Source organism: Dermacentor albipictus, chromosome 3 (assembly GCF_038994185.2).
Source record: "Dermacentor albipictus isolate Rhodes 1998 colony chromosome 3, USDA_Dalb.pri_finalv2, whole genome shotgun sequence".
In the NCBI taxonomy this organism is placed as follows: Eukaryota; Metazoa; Arthropoda; class Arachnida; order Ixodida; family Ixodidae; genus Dermacentor; species Dermacentor albipictus.
In genome coordinates, this window is record NC_091823.1 from 133,134,547 (window position 1) to 133,158,085 (window position 23,539).

The following is a 23,539-nucleotide window of genomic DNA, read 5'->3' on the forward strand; positions in this document are numbered from 1 at the left end:
GCCTTCGCCTTACTCATCGTTAAATAAGATTGCAATTTGTGTCTTTTTTTCTTCTACTTGTATGTTTACAGTTGTGGACTACCACTACGAGCCTCGCGTGCAGGACGCCTTCGTGATCCGGGGCAATACGGCCGTGCTTAAGTGTTACGTGCCCTCGTACATTCGCCAGCATACGGTGGTGGACGCATGGATCCGCGATGACGGCTTTACCATCAACGCCTCGGGAAATAAAGGTACCCTTTATTTCACAGTTCATGTTCGGATGAATGTAACGCGTGCCTCTTGAGGTGGCACACTTAAGCTCGCTTCAGTTCATCAACAATTTTCACGCGTGCTCGACTCCATCTGCATTCTACATTCGCGGTGCAACCCCCCCCCCCCCCTCTGATTCCCGTCTCCGCTTTCTTCTAGAACGACCACCGCGTAGGTCACACAGGTTTCGAAAGCACTTAGGCTTTCAACTAAACTCAGGAAAATACCCATGCCTCTAACTCATCTCCTTTGCCTCATGTCATTTCACTTCGACATGATTTTCCGGATTCGAAAGAAGCCAGTACATATCGCGATAATGTTTTTGCATGCTTATGTGCGTATTAGTGTTTCTGTTGATGTAATGATCAGCCTTGATCATCAGGATTCATGAAGGCTGTTTTCTTTCAAATTTGCGGTATGTGGAACATGTAGCTTCAATTTGACTTCAAGTCAAATTAAATTATGGTATTTTAGGTCCTAATATCACGACCTCAATATGACACTCGCTATCGACTGCTACTATGGCCCTACTACTACGACGACCCGCATGGCCGTAGTAGTGGCCGGGTGGGCCCTATCTCGAAAGCGACCTGCAATGAGCGCGCCGAGTTCGCATGTGGTAAGCATACCTCGAAACACAGAGGATACACAACTACTTCAAGAACTATCTGCGAACACAAGATGAAAAACGAAAGTTACTGCCGGTACCATTGCCATTGCATCCACGCCGAAGAACATAAAATGCACTTTATAATGCATCCAACCCTGTATTTCGTTTTGCACTAGTCATGTGTGGAACCACACTTTTTTGTTTTTGTAATAATTTACACGCGAAGCAGGCCTTTGCAAAGGGGTCGCGACGTGTCTTGAGGTTTTGTGGAATCGATGCCGTTAAGCCCTTCTTTGACCAACGCCCACAGACACTAAGATACCGAAATTGCACTTTTCGTCGAATGCGTCTGCTGAACCGGTCACGTCTCGTCGTCGTTTCGCATTCGCTGCGTACGCTTTATAGCTCAACTGGGAAGCACACGTGAGAGGTTTTGAGGATGTAGGTGGGTCTAAGCGTGGATCGAAACGAGAACTGCAAACCAAGTTAGACATCCAGATCAGAGGCGCAGGTGTTTCCTCGTCGAAACTACTCGAGGCAGACGTTTTTCGAAAGGAAGGCCCCAGCTTTTGGCGCTAGGTGGCAGTTGGTGAAAGTGGGTCAGATTGGAATGTCGTTTCTTGCTTCCTCTGGTAAAGGTTTATTATGGCGAATATGATGATCATGATGACGATGGCTTTTGTCATTTCATTTGAAATTAGGCGGGAGCAAATTTTCATCTAATGTGTAGAATTTATTAAGGTTTTGTTACATCTATCGCGATCTAGCCGTTTGCCTAATAGAGCGAAGCTGTTAGCCTGTAGACGGTCGGGAGTTCTCGCGGTGTGTCCTCAAGGAAAAAAATATATTTTCAGCGTACAAAAAAAACGAAAAACCTTCAGCAAATACGCGAAAAATGCATACGCGCTTTGGTATCCGTATGCAATATCAGGCACAGTATTCGTATCAATAAAGAACAAGAACAAGACAAGCATCCAAACCATGTTATTGAAGATGACGCTTTCTTGATAACAATGCCAAACAGGCAGTGCTCCCGCATACGTTTCGCGGCAAATATTTAAATTGCACAAGCTGCCGTGGCGAGTTACGATACTAGCCTTTCATATATAGAAGAACCAGCCTAGCAACTGATATTACTTTTATTGCAGCAGCGCTATGGGTAGGTAATGCATAGTTAGGACCCCCAGGGAGCCGCGTGAATACGAGGAGCGGCAAAGGGAGAAAAAACGGCAGTACGACCAGCGATGGCTTGCTGTCAAAATTACGATTGCTGTCATTACTACCTTTACTATAAAGCAATACAGCATTGCATACTCCTCTCGGCAGTTGTAGTGGTGGTTTTCAATTTTTTCGCTGGACATCCACTCTTGCAGGGCCGTCATAGTAAGTCAATGATTTTATTTGCGATCCTAACTTTCGCATTTCAAACCTGTGTCCCTACAGTGTACCATTACCGACACTTGCAACGACACCGGCCCTAATAATATCTGTACATGCTTTTCTTTTGCATACATTCTAATTGCATTTTATGTATCTCGACTGCACACCAGTTAATCCTTCCATCTTTGAGTACCTATCCTTATGGATGGTGGGTGCTCCTTACGCGTCTCGCTCGGTGAACATCTTGGCATTCCAGATCGATGTCCCATGTCGTATTCGGGTTATCTTTTGAAGCATACACATGGCCTCATGCTGTTGCGCATATTTGCTCCGGCATGTCTTAGTCGCAGCCAGCGCGGACATCAATTAGGCAGGCAAACCGTTTTGCGTTATTATACCGAAACTAAAGCTGCTACGCAAAGCGACGAAGCGACAGCACCTGAGCGAGAAAGCAAAACACGACACTCGTTTTGTCTTCTCCCTTAAGTCCGATCCCTTCACCGTTTTGCGCAACAGTTTTAAATGTGTTGGAGCAGCTAGACCACTGCAAAATTTTGTTTAGTTATTGTACCTATTTTCCCTCGAGATCTTCGTCTTGGCATATTTTATAAATCTCCATGAACTTTATTGTTATCCTTACCATCCAATTTACTGTCTCTGTTTATCTCACTTTATTACGCCTGGTTGTCTATTTACGCTTTCAATTGCCCTATATACCAGTAACTAAACAGGATGCAGATAACTAGGACATGCTTCGCCTGTTGCGGCTGTTTAGAGCTTAAAAGCAGGGACGAAAGCCTCACTCGCGACTTGCGGCTGAAAAGTCAGCCGAGGTCGTGATCGTACGAGAACAGTTAATTTGTAATGGAGCGCATCATAGCGATCCATTAAAAAGCGCCGTAGCGTGTGTTGCACAGTATGGCGTCCCGCGTATAGTAGGACAGTTTGTAAAAAGACAGATTGGCCGCATAGGTCAATATCGCATGCTACATAACCGGAGGTCACATCGCGTGTAATAAACTTCATCATTCTCCTAATCGCAGTGCTCGGTGTTTGCCTTTCCAGTCCGTACACTATTAACGACTGTACACAGGCTGACGCAAATTATCGATGTAAGATGATCTTAGCATAGACGGAGACACGACAATGGATTCTACATAACTGATTGGCAGCCGTCATTTCGTGTTTATAATAAATGTTTCCCCAAAAAAACTGTAGCCACCATTCAGCTCTATTGGAGAGCTCAAGCACCATATTTCTCTGTGCTTTCTTTTGCCGAGTTATGAACGTGCTGCATGATTTGTGCAAGTTGTTTCAGAAAGCTTGCCATTTGAATCATTTATTTGCAACAGGCTTATGCACGTTGTTAGTTGCATGTGCATGTTTTGCTATACTAGTGCCGAGCAAAGTGCGTTTTTGGTTCGTATTCTTTTTTTTAGCTTTACTCTCGCCTTTTTCTTTGCCTAATGTTTAATGCACATACCTGTCACTAGCCCGACTCTATCACTTTTCGGTCATTTATCAAGAGCTCGACGCGTGCCTCTGCGCACTTAATGGGTGCTCGTCAATCCATGCCCGCCCCAAGCCTGCTCTCCCCAAGTTCGTATGCTTTGACAGCTACCTTCGAGTTGATCACTTCATAAATATACAAGTGTAGATGGCTCTGCCACATTAAAATAATCTCCCTTAGGACAGATGAATTCGACGCAGTGTTTCAGTTGCCTGTGAGCATATCCCATCTAGGAGGTAGACTGCGGAACTTCATACGTTTGCTTTACGACAGCTTTTCGTATGTCGAGTTCATCAGTGACCTCATTCAACGCCAAGGGAGTATCAGAAAATAGCACGCCTAGAAAAGAAGGTGGCGGGTACTTATTGCTTGCGTCTTATCGTTGATCGTTGACGCCGTCGTTGTTGCCTGGAGACAGGCAAAGGCAATGCCGACTTGTCCAGGCATTGCTGATTTGTACATGCATGCTCTCATCGAAGAATGGCGCTCACCGCAGAAGACACGAGCAGGACCCCACTGTTCATTTGCTCTAGACAGCTGCAACTTTGGCGTAGCCTGGTTTTGAAATGAAATAGAGCCATCGTTTGAATGGACGGTCCTTTGCTAAAGCAGGGGTTATTTTACCTCACCGTCACATAGTTGTCACAGAAAAGCGAGCTGTTTTGACCGAGTTGGATGCTCTTGGCTACACCATACCATTTCTCCAGAAAAGACGAGGTTCTTTATTGCGCTTTTACGAGCCTTTCGCCGCAGCGGTATTTGGAGTATTATGCAAGGCATCGAATAAAGCCACGTACAGGCGCTGAACAAGGCAGAGCAAGCGTTGTTTGCGTTTAGGTGCGCTGCAATTGCAGAAATACCCACAAATTGGCGCAAAGGTACATCCTTGCGTAATACTTGCATTTGGCTACTTTCTTGCTAAGTGCTTTCTTCTTTACTTATTTAGGACTCGGGTAATAAATGAATCTCAATCTGCTTGCGTCTACGGGATATTGAACATAGACCGGAGATAGGCGCCTCTTTTATTGTCGAATTCTTCTGACAGGAACCTCGTTTCACTAAACCACGCACGCAGATTTTATGCCTGAATAGCAATACATATCTTTGTAGCTATAAGACAGCACAAAAAGGGTGCAGAATTTTGGGACCAGAAGTAGCTTGCATAATAGTCGCTTGTGTTAGATCAAATACTTAGCCGAAGGAATTTAAGCGGGTGTTAAAAACTTACTCATAATCTCTTGAACGCTTTATCAAATAAGGTATACGTGGAATCTGAAACTTCCTTCGATAAGATGTTGCCTATGAAGACGGCAATCACGAAATAGCAGTTCTAGCCACTGTTCTGCTTATGCGTTTGTATTTCCGTGGGAAAGAATGGGGCTCACAACCTGGTGCGGACCAACACAATGTTGCAGGCAAATCGTCAAATTAAATAGCGTTATCCGAATACACCTTCAAGGCTGTTCTCACAAAGTCCGTGGTATCCACAGATCCACTGAAGCTAAATATAGTGGCTTCTTGCATTTTCATAACTGTCAATGTTCGCATCATCAACAAGCTGAAACACTGCCCTCAGTTATAGAAAACAAAATCACCGCTAAAGTATTCGTAATTATCCACACCATGCGTGAACATCGCTGGTCTTTGTGGCCCCTGGCCGGTGTACTCACCACAATTATCAAATGGGAGAAGCAGTCGGAAGGCCTCTTGAAATGTCGTTGGTTCTGTGGTGTGAAACATGTAGGTCTCCACGTTATTGTCGATGGTGGAGTGGTAATATCCAGTGAAATACCCCGTGGCCCTCGATTAGCCAGTGAGAATTGTCTCCTCCAACTCAATCCACAAGGGCCTCTTTCTCAGATGAGGAGCAGGAGTTAGTGGCAACTGCGAAAGTTTGGCTTAACGAAACCTATGTATTTTACGAGGATATTTTTTTTTTGCTTGCGATACGTTTATGCAAAATCAACCAAACGTTCACATGCTGCTCCTTATATCATAAATTTAGACTTATCTGAGTCCGTCTTATTGGGCGCCTACAATTATAAAAACGATTCCTTGACACATCTCATTGTTTGCCTTTTTCACATTGAAGTCTAATTATTGCCCCTTCCAAGCTATTGTCCATGAATGCAGACTTATATCGGCTGAATACCTCTAGCATCGCTGCGATTTCATAAGCCGTTCACATTGCAACCTATCCAAAACATCGAATTTGGGTGTACTATCGGCCAATATGTTGACGGTCGCAGTTGAAGCGAACGAAATTATGGTACCGTCGATTGACATGCATGATTGTGCCATATTTCAGCTCATGCATGACCGAGTGCACATTGCGGATTAAGAGACGTTGTTGCTCGAATTTCTTTCTTTTCTGCCTGGAATGGACAATCGCACTGGCGGCTTTTCAAGGAATCCAGAGACCGGCCTAGAAGGCGGGGGAAAAGACAGGATCTCGCACGTCGAAATTGGAGAACGGGGAAGGAAAACAAGCCACGGTGCCTTGACTTCCACAGCAATTCCGCAACTTCCACCATCCACTGTTAGCCCATTAACAACATAGCCTTAGCTCCTGCATTTTTCTTGCTTCTATAAATGTTTTTTGCCGAACTATTCCTTATCTTATTTTGCTTTGCAAATATGGTGGACTAGCTACGGATTAAGGAAATACAGAAATAAAAAAACTAGAAAATTTGATAAATTGAATTAGCGGGAAATCAAATGTACGAAAAGTTTGAGTGGATTCTCGTCAAAGCGCGCATTTTTTAAATGAATGGAAACACCATACGAGCCATTAGCGCAATTTCCTCTTCATTATTCATATAGTGAAAAGTATTGACGGTTCTTTGACCACTTCTTGTATTTGCATTTAAAAAAGGAAAGCGAAGTGGAAGTAACTGCGCGTAAGTTTTGCCTTCATGTGACAGGCATGAAAGATAGGAAAGTGACTAATGAAGTTTGGACAGAAGAAACATGGCAGGAACGTTGAACATGTGTTCGATTGTACCTTAGTAGCTTTTTTTTCCTTGGCTAAGCGGTAGAGTGGATCACTGAAATATTCTACTCGCTGAGGCCTGCTAGCTTTCCGCTATCCGCTCCATATTTTTGGCACATTTAAACGTTACGGCAGAGCCTTCGAGCTAAGATTATCTATTTGATATATTGTGCTTGCGAGAATAGCTATTCTACGCGGCCGCCTTTACTTTGTACACTTGTTACTTCTGATATTAGAGATGACGGAGTACGCGGGGTGTTCATGCCGAACTACGCATTCGACGAACGATCATGTTGATAGTGTCAAACCGAAGGTAATTAAAAATAAAGGACAACTCATCTGATATGCGGAAATCGTGTCTGCTTGCGAGGAGCTGCCGGTTTACAACAGAGTACCGGTCAGCATGCTTTAAATTCTTAAGGTGCGAAACTATTTGTAGGCAACAATGATCAATGTTTAACTCAAAGAAGCCGGTAAACATGATACTCTCCGTATGTGAGGGGGCATGAGCTGAATCCACCCCACGACATCATCACACCACTGCGCTTATAGCCACGCCGTCTACTTTGAAACCGATACGCCAATCTCTCTTGTTGCATACAGCAGTCGATGGAAGCCATAGCTAGCCCAGCCAATGAGGCTCAGCAGCGTAATGTCCTTTTGCTTGTTTACCCGGAGGTCAAGGCTGGCAGCGGTGCCAGCCAACAATCTCCGTTGCGGTTTATATCTCCATTAAGCAGAGTCGCTGACGGCAGCATAAATTCGGCGCAAAACAGAAGCGTCCGCGTTCCGGCACGTAACAGCCTCGTTTCGGTACCATCCGTGGCAGCGTACGGCTTTATCGACCAGTGGCCCCCCTCTCACCCCTCGACGACGTCCGAGAGCCGAACAATCAGCTACTCGCGTCCGCACGCACTCCACCGTTGCATGGGCGGGCCCAGGGCTTCGTTCCCGGACATGGCGACGTCTACTTCGCTGGCCTCTGGGCATATTTTTCGAACACCTAATCTATGGCTTCTAAGCCATATGATGCGGCACATGTTGGTGGCCGTGATGCTAAGGGGCGTGGCAATAAAAGAAATTGCGTATTTTTTTTATTGGTCTTTCAATACGCCATGCGTGGTGCTTTCACGTTTATTCTGCTTTTTAACTTCACGAGGTTCGCTACTGCATTGCAAACATAGAAAGAGAATAATTAGATAAGGTGTTTCTTACAAGATATGTATACGCGTACATACCTTGGCGAGCAAGAGGAGCTCTTTAATGGGTAGCGGAGAGGTTTGCTTCAAACCGTATGCGCTACGTGCACGTCAGGGATCCAAAATATACACAAATGACACAAAAATGAGCAAATTACAAAGCAATTAAAGTATCCAATAAAGACGCGTGTAACTCGGAAAGCTTAAAGTACCTTCAAAGCGTGCGATCCACCAGCAGTGCTAGTTTATGGGTCAAGCACGTTCGGGGCCTTAGGTATTTTATTGGATGCATTCCTGATTTAATTACGTCTTTTCACTTCTGTACAGTATACAAATTGTTCCGACATAGTCAGAGTGATAACAGCGCAAAAGACCATAGTGCTACTTTTTCAAAACTGCCCAGGTAAGCAATTCGTTAGCACCATATTGGACAAGCCGAACATCTTTTGCTGAAACGTTGTCTAAATTTGCTAGATCAGTAGATGTCTCAGTAATTTTTATCACTACAATATTCTTGTCAAAGCACGCACTTATGTTGTGCTTTTTCTTTGATGCACTAACTTAATTTCATGGCAATTATATTTAGGCTGGCCAAAAAAGCAAACCAGTTGCTCTTGTACAATAAGTGTAGTGGAATGTCATTAAAAGTATGATATGTGACGTCGAGGCAAACTAGGACACAATATTATTACCCGAAGGTTATGTGCTATTATCGTTTCTTGTATCTCGTCGAAAGCTTGCTCCTTGCACTGCTCTGCTATGCAGGCATTTATACCTTGATACGCCTCCTTGGTAAGCAATTTATAAACCGTGGTTTGATGGCAAACCACAAATTCCACACAATTTGCTCAGCTTTTGGTCAGTCTAGGTTTTTGTGTTGTAATGAAAACATAATATCCAAAGTAATAAAAAACCCACGTAATAATAACCCAATATGGAAAGATTCACGTGGGAAGCGTGAATCCGTGACGTAGAGCCCTTCCAGTTCGCTGCGCTCAGTAGTTCTGACAGCATGGCGTAATGACTATCTTGCTTATATTAACAGTCACCAACTATAGATTTTTAATCGTGTAAGAAAGAAAGGTCTGACAGCCGGCGAGCCACGAGCCTTTCCTCATGTGTGGCTACTGCCAGCTGGCGTGACGCTGCTAGAATATGTTATTATTGCGGGCTGCGGCATGACTTGCAGGTGTTTTAGCTCGTTCTCCAAGGAAAGAAATTGCGTCGTGTCAGGTTATACGAGCTGGTAGAAGAACCACCGCGAAGTTTTGAGGGCAGCAGTAACACCGGTATGCGGAAATTTCTCCTGGCTGCGCAAACGTGCAGCATCCATCACCAGCTGCGGTTTGTGTGTTTAGAACTATTTTGGACACATTGATCTCTGTTGGACGAAAAGCACCGATGTCTATGGACTATCGGCGTGAATACGATAATGTTTTCCCTGCAAGAAGAAGAAGAAACTTTAGTAAAGAATAGTCCGGCAGTTCTTGATGTGGTGGCCTCAGGTGACGGCTCGAAGTTCTTGGACTCGAGCGGCATCTTCGGCTTGCCGGACGGCCCAGAGCTGGTCTGCCAGCTCTGAACTTCTGATAGCCGCCTCCCAGCGGCGGCGACGCCTACGGAGAAGGTCCCCGGCGGCTCCCGCATCCGGGGCGGCGTCGGGAAGAACGGAGCTCGAGCCTTCTACTCTGGCAACAGCCGCGATTATGGACGCGTCGCCAACGGAGCTGCTTTGATTACCGTTGTTGCCGGTACACTCCCAGAGCATGTGTCGCGGCGTTGCTCTGCGTCCGCATGTTTTACACGCGTCTGTTGGGTACAAACGCGGATAGCAGTGGTGTAAGATAGCGGGGCTAGGGTAGGTGTGTGTCTGGAGCAAGCGTAACGTCACGGCCTCGTTCCTGTTCAGTTTATCGTGTGGTGGCGGGAATCTGCGTCTTTCGAGTCTGTAGTGTTGGGTGAGGTCTCTGAACGTGGTTAGGCGATCGCCCCACGCCCAGTGTGTTTCTTGTTGCTGTGTTTCTGTTGTAGTGTCCCGATCCGGCAGATCCGATGCCTCGCTCTCGGGGGCGGAGGCGGCCACATAATCAGCGGCGGCTCGGCGTGTGAGACCTCGAGCCGTGGCGTGGGTCGCCTCGTTTCCCGCGAGCGGAACATCGGTGTGTGCCTGGGTCCAGAGGAGGAAGACCGTAGAATTTTGGGGTTGCGAGGGCGATGACGAGTCGCCGTCGTCAGAAATTTGGAGTATGCGGGCCGCTTCCCGCGAGACACGACCGCGCGCGAAGCCGCGGATTGCCGCCTGCGAGTCGCTGATCACGATCGCAGCGTTCGGCACCGCGACGAGCGCTAGGGCTATCGCGGCTTCTTCGGCCGCCTCCGTGTGTCCCGTGGTCACCGTGGCGCTCGCGAGGCACCTACCGGAGCGGTCTACAACCGCTATCGCGTGCGCGCTTCTCCCTCCTCCATATCGCGCCGCGTCTACGTACACCGCCTCGTTGCTGTTGCCAAACTTCTTCTGAAGGTCGCTTGCTCGTTTGTTGCGTCTCCCGGCGTGGTGCGTCGGGTGCATGTTCTTGGGAAGCGGCGGGATGATCAGGCGGTCGCGAACAGAGGCGGGAACCGCCATCTTTTCTCCATGCTGAGTGTGGTACGCGATGCTGAGCGACTCGAGGATGCATCGACCTGCCTTTGACCTGGATAATCGTTCGTATTGCGCAATGTCGTGCGCCTCGATTAACTCGTTGAGAGAGTTGTGAACTCCGAGCTCTAGAAACTTGTCGGTGCTCGCATTGAGTGGAACGCCGACCGCCCTCTTGAAAGCCTTTCGGATCATGCATTCGACTTTGTTTTTCTCGGACCCGATCCACCTCAGGTAGGGGGCAACATACGTTATGCGGCTTATCGCGTACGCCTGCACGAGACGTATCGCGCACTCTTCACGCATACCATTGCGTCTGTTCGTGATGCGACGCAAGAGTCGGATGGTGTCATCTACCGAACGACGAAGTATTCGCACCGTCTCTCCGTTATGGCCGTTTGCCTGCAGGTGTAACCCCAGGATTCTAATTTTCTCTACGTGCGGTACGGGAGTACCATCTGCCAATGTAATGCGTATTTTGGAATATTCCCGTTCCTCTTCGCGCAGGGTTTTACGACAAAGAGTTTCGCGTGGGAACTGAAAAGAAAGGGCTCATGTACGGCAAACCTAATGCGACTCCTTAACATCTAAGCGTCAAGCATTAGTAGCGTCAGCCACCGAAGTTGTCACGCATTTCAAGTGTACTAATTGTGGGTACTGCATGAAATAGTCAGGGATGGACAGAAGTTCAAGCGCTTTGTTTACTTCTCTTCATCATGTATATTTCGCGCTATGCCCACAGTCACGATACATAAGCTGTGTGCTTTGGCATTGCGTATTTGCTTTGTAAACGAGTAGTACCCAACGAGGATCACGTAAAGAGAATGCGATGATTATTTACATAGAAAAAATTTCCACAATATGGTTGAGTGCGTCGTGGACGCCCGAAGCAAGACCGAGCAAGTATATCGACTTTCAGATGCGCCATGCATTGTAGTCCTTCTCCTCTGTGCGTGTTTGTGGATTACGCTGCCTTTCTAAGTTTCTAAGATGTATTTCTACCTCCCAAGTTCTCAGATTTGTTGCACCCCCCCCACTGTATGGCATTCCTTACTATAGGACCACGGTTTCGGCACGTGAAATCCCATAATTTATATTTTTTCATTCCCTTGCGGCTTGTACAGTCCATGGGGCGTTCAAGCGGTTGATTTGATTGCTATCTATTGCAAAAATTTGTTAGAGAAAAAAAAAACTAAGAAGAAACATTATGGGATAATGCCTCAATCACAGTGTGAATGGTCCTGCTCCATGCTTGTCCCGTGAGTTAGAGAAAAAAAAAACAGACCTATAACCCCGAAACTATAATCTCCAGTAGCTGCTTCTGTCTCTCACGCAGTACGCAGATGACCGCTCGACCACTGTGGGCAACTATAGTTCACATTGTGAGCCATGCTGCCAGTATTAGGCAAACCTATTCTTTAAATGAGCGAAAACTACGTCCAACGAATGAGTTTGTCGTGCAGTGCATCTCCAAATGCGAATTCGCATGTCGAAGCGAACTTATTCATAGTAACAGGGTAATCACGCTATTAGCATGGTCGCGTATGTTTCTCAACGATTCATTTCTGCTGAGCCGCAGCTTAGAATAACATGCAGATTGTTGCAATAATGTAGCATTCGTGCAATCAATGTATAGCACTACACAAGTAGAATCCGAAGCCGATTGCAGGCTTAAGCTGCGCGCATACATCGCACTGGATGCTCTGTCCGTATCAACGGCAGCAGAAATTCTGGCCTTCTAGACTTACATAACTTCACTATGTCTCGCAGGAGTGCTTCCAGTGGACAATACGCCATGTCATACTATGTAGGCCGCACTAACTGGAAAGCAACAACCTGCAACGGCCGCCGAGCATATATCTCGAATTCAGTATAGAACATGTGCCCAAGGCGCACGAATAGAGACAAACAAGCTGTAATGATGTGCTGGAGATGTTAGCCTAGCTGTTCGCCAAACAACTCCAGGCGCTGGGCTGGTTGATCAAATGATTATAATATATGCAACGATAAACGCTCAACGACACACACACACACAGACACACACACACACACACACACACACACACACACACACACACACACACACACACACACACACACATATATATATATATATATATATATATATATATATATATATATATATATATATATATATATAATATGGGAGGTTCTATAAATGGGTAAGTATACAAGGATACATGGATAAATATATAAGAAAAGCGATAAGAAAATAAGGATAATATATAAGAAAAGGGATAAGAAAAGCGCAGATTGCGTCAGGGAACAACCGCGAGTTCATGACATCTTAGTTGAAATCAAGAAAAAGAAATGGGCATGGGCAGGGCATGTAATGAGGAGGGAAGATGACCGATGGTCAATAAGGGTTACGGACTGGATCCCAAGGGAAGGGAAGCGTAGCAGGGGGCGGATGAGATTAAGAAGTTTGCAGGGACGGCATGGCCACAATTAGTACATGACCGGGGTTGTTGGAGAAATATGGGAGAGGCCTTTGCCATGCAGTGGGCGTAACCCGGCTGATGATGATGATATATATATATATATATATATATATATATATATATATATATATATATATATATATATATATATATATATATATATATATATAGACTGTGGCGATACGCTGAATCGTTCAGTGGAAGCTCTAGCTCGGGTGCGTCTATTTAAATACATGCAAAAGGAGAATTCGTTTTTCTCGGTCACCAGTGTACCAAATGTGACGAGGTTTGTTGTATTTAAAAGGAAAACTAAATATATAGTGACTGTTGGTTGCGAATTTGGTTTAGGTTGCGAATCTTTTATTAAAAAATGGCAGAAATTACAAATTTTTATAAATCGAAGATATCAAGTTTACAAATCTGCAACTCAGCAATGAAAAATGATATCACGATTTTGTTCATTGCATCTAACAATACATGTAAGCAGACGAAATTGATACGTTACACATGAATTTAAAAAAAACTTAGTAATATGGAAATACACTTTCTGCAGAATCCTTGTACACAACGTAACGAATTCGCATAAGATATAAATTGACATGGCACATTTGTCCGCTTTGAAGGATTTAATGCATGCAGTTTGCAAAACCACGATATCTGTTCTTGGTGCAGAACTATCAATTTAGAAACACCGTGCTTATATTTTTTTCGAACTTTCGCACTTGTGAAATTTTCTTTCAGAAAATTCAGGCGCTAAATCACTAGAACAGTCACGAGAATTTAGTTTTCACTCCCAGATGCAACAAATTGCATTAAAATCGGTCCAGGCGTTACTTCACAACAACGTTTCCGCGCTTTACATGTATTTGCATAGACCGCGTCGTAGTTGGGCCCGACCTTAAGTTTACTCTTAAGGCTCGTAGCCAGCAAGAACGGCAGCAGCTATTTCATGGCGCGTAACGTACACGTGGTGCTTTCCCATGTGCCGAGATTCTGTCGTATAGCCAAGTTCGAGTCCCGTTGCAGCCGCAGTGCCGTTTTCAAAGACTCCCTCTTTCTGGCACGTAGCGGCATCAGTCGCACTGAACATGTTGCAGATCTTCGGGACGTTACACCCAGAGCACATAGGTGAGTCCGCAAGTAAGTTGAAACTTAATCCTGAAGTAGTTTGTGTAGGCCACATGGAGCCTTATGTGGTGAAGGCTTGCTTGGGTTTGTCTATTGAGGCCTCGCGGCATGTAAAATTTGCACGGCGGATCGATTTTCTATAGAGGTCTGTACAGGTAACTTCCATCTGTCCAGAGGAATCGCTGGAGACGCCAAGCCACCAAGGCGGCGAAAGCAGACAGCTCATAGATGGTGCCGCTACCAACGCTATATGGAGGCGCCCATGAAAGAAATGGTTATAGCCAAACATACAATACTGCAGTGTAAAGGAATGATGCTATTGCAAATTTATTATTTTTTATGTTATCTTTTATTTTTTATTGTACCCTCAAGACCGACGAAGTAATACAGAGGAGAATGGGTAAAAAAGATGCACAAGTAAATAAACAAAGCAGCAAGAAATGGTTAGTTATTACAGACAATTTGATTAGTTAATTGTATCCGGGAGTGGGGATGTCTGTTAAGGACGAGCAAAACTTTCAGTTCGCCTTGATTGTCACAACTACGCCGGTAAGGTGGTTCCATTCGTGAGAGGTCCTAGGAATAAATGATTCATTACAGGTTCTGGTGCGACACTGAATGATTCCATCCTTATGGCTATGGTCAATGCGAGAGGCAGGCACGTACCCAGGGGGGGGGGGGGCCCGGGGGGGCACGGCCCCCCCCCCCCGAAATGATGTGGCATAACCCCCCCCCCCTCGCCACGCACGCCACCACTCCTCACACATTCCTAAAGCGCCGCCAGATCAATGTTGAGACTTGGCAGCTGTTCATCGGTAAGCATTATGCTGCCTTTTTCACTCCTTTTAGATGGCGGTAGTTATCGGCATCTCTTGTAATGTGAACGAAAGTTTTCTCATAAATTCCGCACCCGCGCGATTAACTCGAGATGCGTTCAGTTGTCACCATCTATTCAACCCTCACGCGCATAGCTGTTGCTTTTGTTAGTTCAACCTAAGAACCAGGAGAGGGATGCGACTGTTACTCAGCTGGCCTGTACTCTCATGGAACGAGTTACGGCCGGAGAAAACGCCAATTGCGTTCAACTTTTACCTTTGCTTCATTATTTCCTTGAATTACGGCTCGCCGCGACGCTGGCAGATGCCCGGAACCATATACACCTAATATGGGTTAGATAAGGTGGAAAATAAAATAATGTGAATGAGCGTCAATCATGAAACCCTGCAATAACCCTTAAACCTATAAGCAAGATGACTGTCGCCCGTTACCTTGTCTGTTTTTCCCTAATTGTATAGCACTTTTCGTGCAAAATTGGCAACTGGAAACAAAAATCGCAAGGAGTTGAGAAATTAAGCGATCTACTAAGGGAGAGAGCCAAGGCAACAACCAAACTGCAAGCAAAAGCGAATAATAAAAAAGTTAACCGTTGTTTATGAGAATATTTATGGATCAACATCTTTTTATTTAAAAAGTAAGTAGAGAAAACGCCGCCGGAAGATACTTGTTTTGAAGGACGCTTCTACAGTTATCGGTCGAACCGCTTCAGGTAGCCACTTCTCTGCTGTGCTTATGCGGGTGTTTTTCTAACCTTTCGCGGTGAGCGCAGTACGTCTAGAATTGCAGAGTCCTGCGCTCTACGCGGTTGTATGGGACTGGCGGCCGCACAGCGTTACGCAATTCGCGGAACTGTCAAAAGTGATCCACAAGGCGAAAATAACTGATATTCGAAACTATAACAAGAGATAGACTGAAGAAGCCGTAAAAAAATGAACGCCGCCTGAAATCAGTAAATAAGAAGCCTGGCATAGGACAAACCATGATGTATTCACTAAAATATAAGAAGGATAATATCATAAGCAATGTCGAAGATATAGTAAAATCAGCGGAAAAATTCTAAGCTGACCGGTATACAGTACCCAGAGGAGTCACGATACCTTACTTTGAAACAGTAATGAACAGTATACAGAAACTCTCCTATAACTAGCGATGAGGTCACAAGGGCCTGCAAGACATGAAACGATGAAGAGCGGGAGGAGAAGGTGGAATAACAGTCAGTGGCGTAGCTAGGTCGTCTGGCACCCGGGGCCCGTAGGTCTTCTGTCACCGCCCCCCCCTCCCCCGGGGTGTAGCCGGCAGTAAGAGGGGTGTCTTCAGACGTATATGACACCCCCCACTGGCCCCTTGCACCCGGAGCCCACGGCCCCCCCTGCACCCCTCCCCCCCTGTTGCTACGCCACTGATAACAGTCGATTTAATCAAAGATGGAGGAGACATAATGCTTGGAAAACTGGCGGCTCTTTATACGAAGTGTCTATCGACTGCAAGGGTCCCAGAAAACTGGAAGAATACGGACATTATACTAATCCACAAAAAAGGAGACGTCAAAGAATTGAAAAATTGCAGGACCATTAGCTTGCTCCCAGTATTATATAAAATATTTACCGAAATAATCTCCAATAGAATAAGGGCAACACTGGATTTTGTCAACCAAGGGAACAGGCTGGCTTCAGGAAGAGATACCTTACAATGGATCACATCCATGTCATCAATCAGGTTATTGCGAAATCTGCAGAGTACAATAAGCCTCTCTATGTGGCTTATATAGACTAGGATTGATTTGATTCAGTAGAGATACCAGTAGTCATAGAGGCACTACGTAATCAAGGACTACAGAACGCTTACGTAAAAAGCTTGAAAAATGTTGCTACATGCGTGTGGTATTTGTTTGTTTGAACGAGGTACGTGGGCGCCATCACTCCAGAAAAAAGGAGGAAGAACGAACTGGGCTCGCGCTGTGAATATAACCGGTCAGCGCTGCAACCATTGTTGTAAATATAATCCGTAAATAGTTTCTCGTCTTACTGACTCGTCCTTCGCGTAAGAATATATACAGAGGTTCTACAGCTACCTTCATTCTACACAAGAAAAGCAGGGACATACATACCTAGAGAGAAAGGGGTCAGACAGGGAGACACAATTTCTCCAAAGCTATTCACTGCGTGCTTAGAAGAATTCAAGCTATTAAACTAGGAAGGCTTAGGAGTAAAGATCGACGGCAAATATCTCAGCAACCTTCGGTTTGCCGATGACGTTGTTCTATTCAACAACAATGCAGACGAGTTACAACAAGTGATTGGAGACCTTAACAGAGAGAGTGTAAGAGTGGGGTTGAATATTAATATGCAGAGGATGAAGATAATGATAAATAGCCGGGCAAAGGAAGAAGAGATCAGGATCGTCAGTCGGCCACTAGAGAGTGTGAAGGAGTACGTTTACCTAGGTCAATTAATCACAGGGAACCCTGATCATGAGAAGGAAATTCACAGAAGAATAAAAATAGGTTGGATCGCATACGGCAGACATTGCCAGCTCCTGACTGGAAGCTTACCATTATTATTGAAAAGTAAGGTGTGCAATCAGTGCATTTTGCCAGTCCTGATCTATGGGGCAGAGACTAGAGAACAAGTTAAGGACCGCGCAAAGATCGATCGAACGAAGATTGCTAGACATAACGTTAAGAGAGAGAAAGAGAGCGGTTTGGATCAGAGAGCGAACGGGTATAGCCGATATTCTAATTAACATCAAGAGGAAAAAATGTAGCTGGGCAGGTCATGTAATGCGCCGGAGAAGGAAAGCGCAATCGAGGACGACAAAACACTATGTGGAGCTATGAAATCGGGAAATTCGCGGGTGCTATAGTTGGAATCGGTTGGCGCAGGACAGGGGTAAATGGAGATCGCAGGGACAGGCCTTCGTCCTGCACTGGACATAAAACATGATGATGATGATGATGGAGGTGGTGGGCCCCCCCCCCCGAAAAAAATTCCTGGGTACGTGCCTGGCGAGAGGGAATTTAAGTAGCAGATGATATTAGATTATCGCGCAGATACGAATTCTGGAAATATAGTTTATGAAATAAAGCAAGGCTAAAGCACTTACGCTTGGCTGAGAGAGGAGCAAGCAGCAAAGAGTTTTTCATGGCAGTTGCGCTTGATGTGTGGCTGTAATTGCTATGAATGAATCGGGCGCGCATTGTTTTGGATTAGCTCAAGTGATTGAGTAAGGGTATCGAGGTGTGGGTCTCAGATGGATGTGGCGTGCACCATTTTACTCCTAATTAGTGTTTTGTATAGGATTAATTTTAATGATGTAGGATGCAGCATGCGATTGGTCTTGTTAATTAAGTTGTCGATGTGCAACGACGAGGAAACTGACGAGGTTATGTGGACGCCAAGGTATTTATATGAGATTACGACCTCTAGGGGATTATCATTAAGGAAATAGTTTGGTGGAGGAATATTGCTGTGACTTACACGCATACATTTACATTTAGTTACGTTAAGTTGCGTTAACCATACGTCAGACAAATTAGATGTAGCGTTTATATTGTGTTGTAAGAATTTGTTATCAGATTTGCCCGAGATTTCACGGAGGATAACACAGCCATCTGCGAAAAGGTAAATATTAGAAACGTTATTGGGTAAATTGTTAATGTAAACTAAGAAAAAAAGAGGGCCTATAACTGATCTTTGGGGCACACCAGGGTCCACAGGATTAGATGGGGACACATGATTTTTTGACACAACATACTGTGACCGATTAAAGAGAAAATGCTCAAGCCATGCAAGCAGGTAAGGATCAAGATTAAGTTGAATAAATTTTAATAGAAGCAATTTATGACACACGTTGTCGAAGGCCTTGGCGAGATCAAAGAAAACAGTCTGCGAATGAATGAAATGAATGAATCTGAATGAAGAATTTAGGTTTCACAAGACAAGTTTTTTTCGGAAACCTGCTGTGCTTTTGTAAAAAATGAATTATTGTGTAAGTGCTTTGCTAAATGTGAGTACAAATTATGTTCAATAACCTTGCAAGGAATGCTTGTGAGGAAAATTGGGCGGTAGTTGAGAAGCGAATGTTTGCTACCGGACTTATGAAGTGGGACCACCTTCCCGACCTTCCAATCTGCAGGTAGCTTATGGGTATCTAAGGATTGCTGAAAAATTTTCGAAAGCAGAACAGATGCATAAACAACAGTAGTTTTCAGAAATTTCGCGTTAACCAAATCAGGACTAGGACTTTATAACTTTAGTCCTTTAATTACGGTTTCGACCCCAAGAGGTCCAATGATAATGAAGCCCATAGGTCGGTAATTGGAACACTCGAGAGTAGGAAGCACAGGGTTACCACATACGACAAAGTTGTTACAGAACACAGAGTTAAGGATATGGGGACATACTTCTTCGGGTACCGGTGAACCGCTGGAATCAATCAACGCAAATGTATTATCTTTGGCTTTTAGTAGCTTTTTTTGTGTGGGAACGCAGCAGAGTGATTTTGCGCTGGTCGGTAAGTTGAGCTGCATGAAAGTAGCCCTGGCTTCTACATTGAGTACAGCGCCGCAGTCATAATCATCATCAACAGCAACATCATCATCGTCCGTCAGTAAAGCCTTACGTCTACTGCAGGACGAAGGCCTCCCAGGCAATCTCTAATCACCCCTGTCCTGGGCTAGCTGATTCCAACTTGCGCCAGAAAATTTCCTATTTTCATCACCCCACCTTGTATTCTGCCGTCCTGGCCTGCGCTTTGCTTAATTCTTTTGCCTCCCATTATGCAACTCTAACCGTTACCTACCCTACGGAATACATAGACTGCCCAGCTCATTTTTTTCTCATAATTTCAATTGGAAGAAAGTCCGCGGACATTTAAACACTTCCTAATATTTCTGAATGCAATAGAACTGACGTTCACTTGAACGCCGCTGAGCCGTCCGTCGAGTTAGGAGCTCCTCGCGTGCGACCGAACAGGTTGACATGCTTGGCCAACGCCTGCCAGACAGCACAAGCCCGGTGCGCTTCGACCGAAGACGTCGTGCTACCTTTCCCGACTGCCACATAATCTAAGGAGGACGCTCCCCTGTAAGCCGCGGGGATTTTGACGTCACCACTTTCGTCACGCTGGATTTGGCAGTGGAAATTACGGACGAGATAGCATGATGTCAAGGAGCAGAGTGGACAGAGCTGCTATATAGAAGGCGGTGGATTACCCCAGTGGCAAAGCGACTCGGCTTCTGAGCATGGGGTCGTAAATTCGAAACTAACCACCGCCAACGTTTTCCTTTCAAAATTACACATGTTCTTTTACACATTGATTTATTTATAGGGATTACTGAGGTGAAGCTAGAACGCAGGCGAGAGCTTGGGCCGACAAGTTAAGCGAATATAACACAGGCTTCCGAGAGTGAGAGTGACGTGACGGGTCGATGTCCTCTCCACTCACGCAACGCCTTGTGCAGCAGCAGATTTCCCTTTCGCACCCTCTGCTCCGTCGAGGCATGTGCGTGACGTGGCGTCACAGAAAATAGGAATTCGGATGCCGTTTCGCCGCTGCAAATGCGAGCCTTATCGCTCATTTTGCCATTAGATGCTTTCCTAGCATTAACGGCCATCCTCGTTTGCTCTCCAGTCAAACCCGCTCTCTTCCTGTCTCTTAACCTTACACCTAACAATTTTATTTCGATCACTCTTTGCTTTGTCGTTCACTTCTTCTCGAGCTTCTTTAATAACCGCCAATTTTCTGGCTGAAAATATACAGTTTAACAGCTGAAGAACAGCTGTTAAACTGGAACAGCTGTAGAAAGCACTAATTGTACACTTTTCAACGACAGTGGGAAGCTCGCTGTGAGGATGTGGTAACGCCGGCGGTATGCACTGCAAGCCATGGTATAGCGTCCGGAGCTTACAATATAACAATATTCCCTCAAGTATGCCTCTTAGATCTTGCGATAATCTGCCGCGATAGTCGCAGTTTACACTGTCATCGATACCATTCTAATTCCACTATTGGAAAGGGGCCCTACGAGCATTCCCAATACATCTACATATACTACCCGGTGCCACGCTGTATCTACAATTTACCTGGAAATACTCCTCAATCTAAATTTATTCAGCTGTCGGCTGTCTGTTCTTTACCATGACGCAATTTCTTTGAGCATATAAACCACAAGCTGTTTGTTGTTCGAGGTAGATAGCCTCTCGAACTCCATTTGAGCTTTTAGCCTGGACGAGAGCGTCTTATATTCGTGTTCTGTGCAAAATTGATGCTGTAATATTCTGATGCATTGATGTTAAGCCAGTGATTTCTCGTTCGAAATGCTCTTGTGTGATATGTAAGGGGTGTAACAAACGCCGAACTTCTACAGAGCATTCGGCTAAGTATTATGCGTAATGTTTCGGCTGTAATCCATCTCGATTCCTTGTGAGCATCCGAGCAATACGATGTGCGCAGCCGCCGAACAAGAGCGCCTTGGAGGAATTGGCTCTCATCATTCCCGGGATGTTCGGGAGCTTTGGTAGGACTCGACCCAACACGTCTCGCTTCCGTAGTGAGCAGCTGATCTAACCCCCACTATCCAAAGAAGGCGTGGCCTCATTTTGACGTAGATCGGCTTCTCTTTCTCCAAAAATACTGCTAGAAGTAATTTATTACCAGCAGGTACAGTATCCACCTGACTATATTATTTCTGGCATCCATCAAGTTATGGTTCCAATCTATGGCACGTGACCATTAATTTACTTCAGCTCGTAGTTATAAAAAAATGCCCACAGATCAACGTCACAAGAACATCCACAAAATAGGAGAGAAACAGGGTCAGTGGAGAGCCGACAGCCACACGAGTCTCATAGTAGACATTGAGATCGAGATTGAGATCAGGGACGATGTAACATAAGACAATTGTAATCTGTTTCTATTACATTTCTGCCATTAGCGCTCGATGATCGGCCAAAACTCTTTATCTGATATTACATGTACATTCTACATCTTGATTATGCATGATTAGTCTCAACAATAAAGATAAATTTATTTCCGATTCCACACTTTTGTTGCCTATCGGTGAAAATGTTGCGGGGCACGCCAATTTCCCCTGTCTCTCACGTGACGTCACAAAACCGTGAAAAGACAGGACGCCAAAGTCACGTGAACGCACTGAAAATGCCTTGTGGTAAAAATGCTTTTTCTTTTGTTTTCGCAATAGCCGTGACCAACCCTTTTCCTAAAAGAATTAGAGATGGCTACCAACGGATTCCTATGACACTGGCTACTTGGAGCTCCCGGGGAGAATGGATTCCCTTACGTCCATGACAGTAAAAACCAATGACAGTAAAATATGGTCGAGCCCTCTACGGCTTGTGTACGGCACCTCGGCTTTGCTGAGTATCCGTTTCAGCGGTGTGTTTCACCAATCGTTGTACGCCGCCGCAATTTTTAACCAGCTAGAACAAGCTGAGCAACGGGAAGTGAGCAAATCGGAGCCTCTGGCACCTCTTTGCTTACCCAGATATCTACTCTCGCTGCCTAAACCTCAGTGCTCCCCACTTTCGCTGCTTAAACACCACCTAAATGCTCCCTACTACTGCGAGCTCTTCGTATCTTGTAAGTCATTTAGATTAGGAGAATTCGTTAAGGTAAGCATTGTTATTTGCTTTGAAATGAAACGATGGAAGCAGCTGCTGGGCTGTTCAAATAATGGCGGGGGTCACCTACCGATATTTACGTCACCATTTACGTACAATACCAGTACGACAAATAAGGAGGAAAAAATGGCTGTGGCTTAGCTAAGGTTAAGCCCAGGATGCGAAGCATACTAGCCTTTATTTTCGTTGTTGAACCACTGTTTAGCCTGGTGAACTGCTGTTGCTTGGCTATATTTGGTTCGGCTAGACGAAGAAACAACTCATGCGTTACTCTGCTTCGCCTTCAAGAGTGGAACGCGACAGCGTTCCCGTCGACCCGCCAAGGGGCGTAAGACAATGGGCTACGGCGCAGCGACTACGCGCCCCGCATTGGACGCGGTGAGCGTCGAGCAACGCAGCGTTCGGCGCGGCAATGAAATGTGCACCTGAGCAAGCGACGCACGCCTTAGCCTTAGAAACAGCTCGTTTCTAAGGCAACACCGCATTCACTCGAGGCGCTTTTGTACCGCTTTGAAGCATCGTACTCGTGGCTCAGTGGTAGCGTCTCCGTCTCACACTCCGGATACCCTGGTTCGATTCCCACCCAGCCCATCTTGCCAGAGTTGAGCCAAAGCCACCTAGAAAATCAGTCTCTGTAGCACACCGCAACCTTCGCTTCTCATTCCAATGAGCAGCTCTGTCTCCAGGAGGCATCTCACCTCGTGAGTGTCTAGCAGAGGCAAGCGCAGCTGCTTATATTGGCGGCGAGGAGTTACGGAGTCGCCATCTATCGGAAGCGCCTCGCTGGCGTAGTATGAGGGATCACGTGGCGCACTCCTCGTAGGTTTTGCTGTCAGCGCTCACTGAAAACACCACGCGCGAGCTCTCCCGGACATTTCCGTAAGTATTTTC

General features: G+C 45.5%; 1 protein-coding gene across 3 annotated transcripts in view; it reads left to right on the forward strand.

Annotated features, from left to right (window-relative positions):
* LOC135904952 (cell adhesion molecule Dscam1-like) overlaps positions 1 to 23,539 on the forward strand; it is a 228,326-nt gene that overhangs the window by 84,539 nt on the left and 120,248 nt on the right. For all 3 annotated transcript variants that reach the window (XM_065435951.2, XM_065435952.2, XM_065435953.2), the window contains exon 4: positions 72 to 233. In XM_065435951.2, the coding sequence (XP_065292023.2) occupies positions 72 to 233 (162 nt within the window). The remainder of the gene's footprint in view (positions 1 to 71; positions 234 to 23,539) is intronic.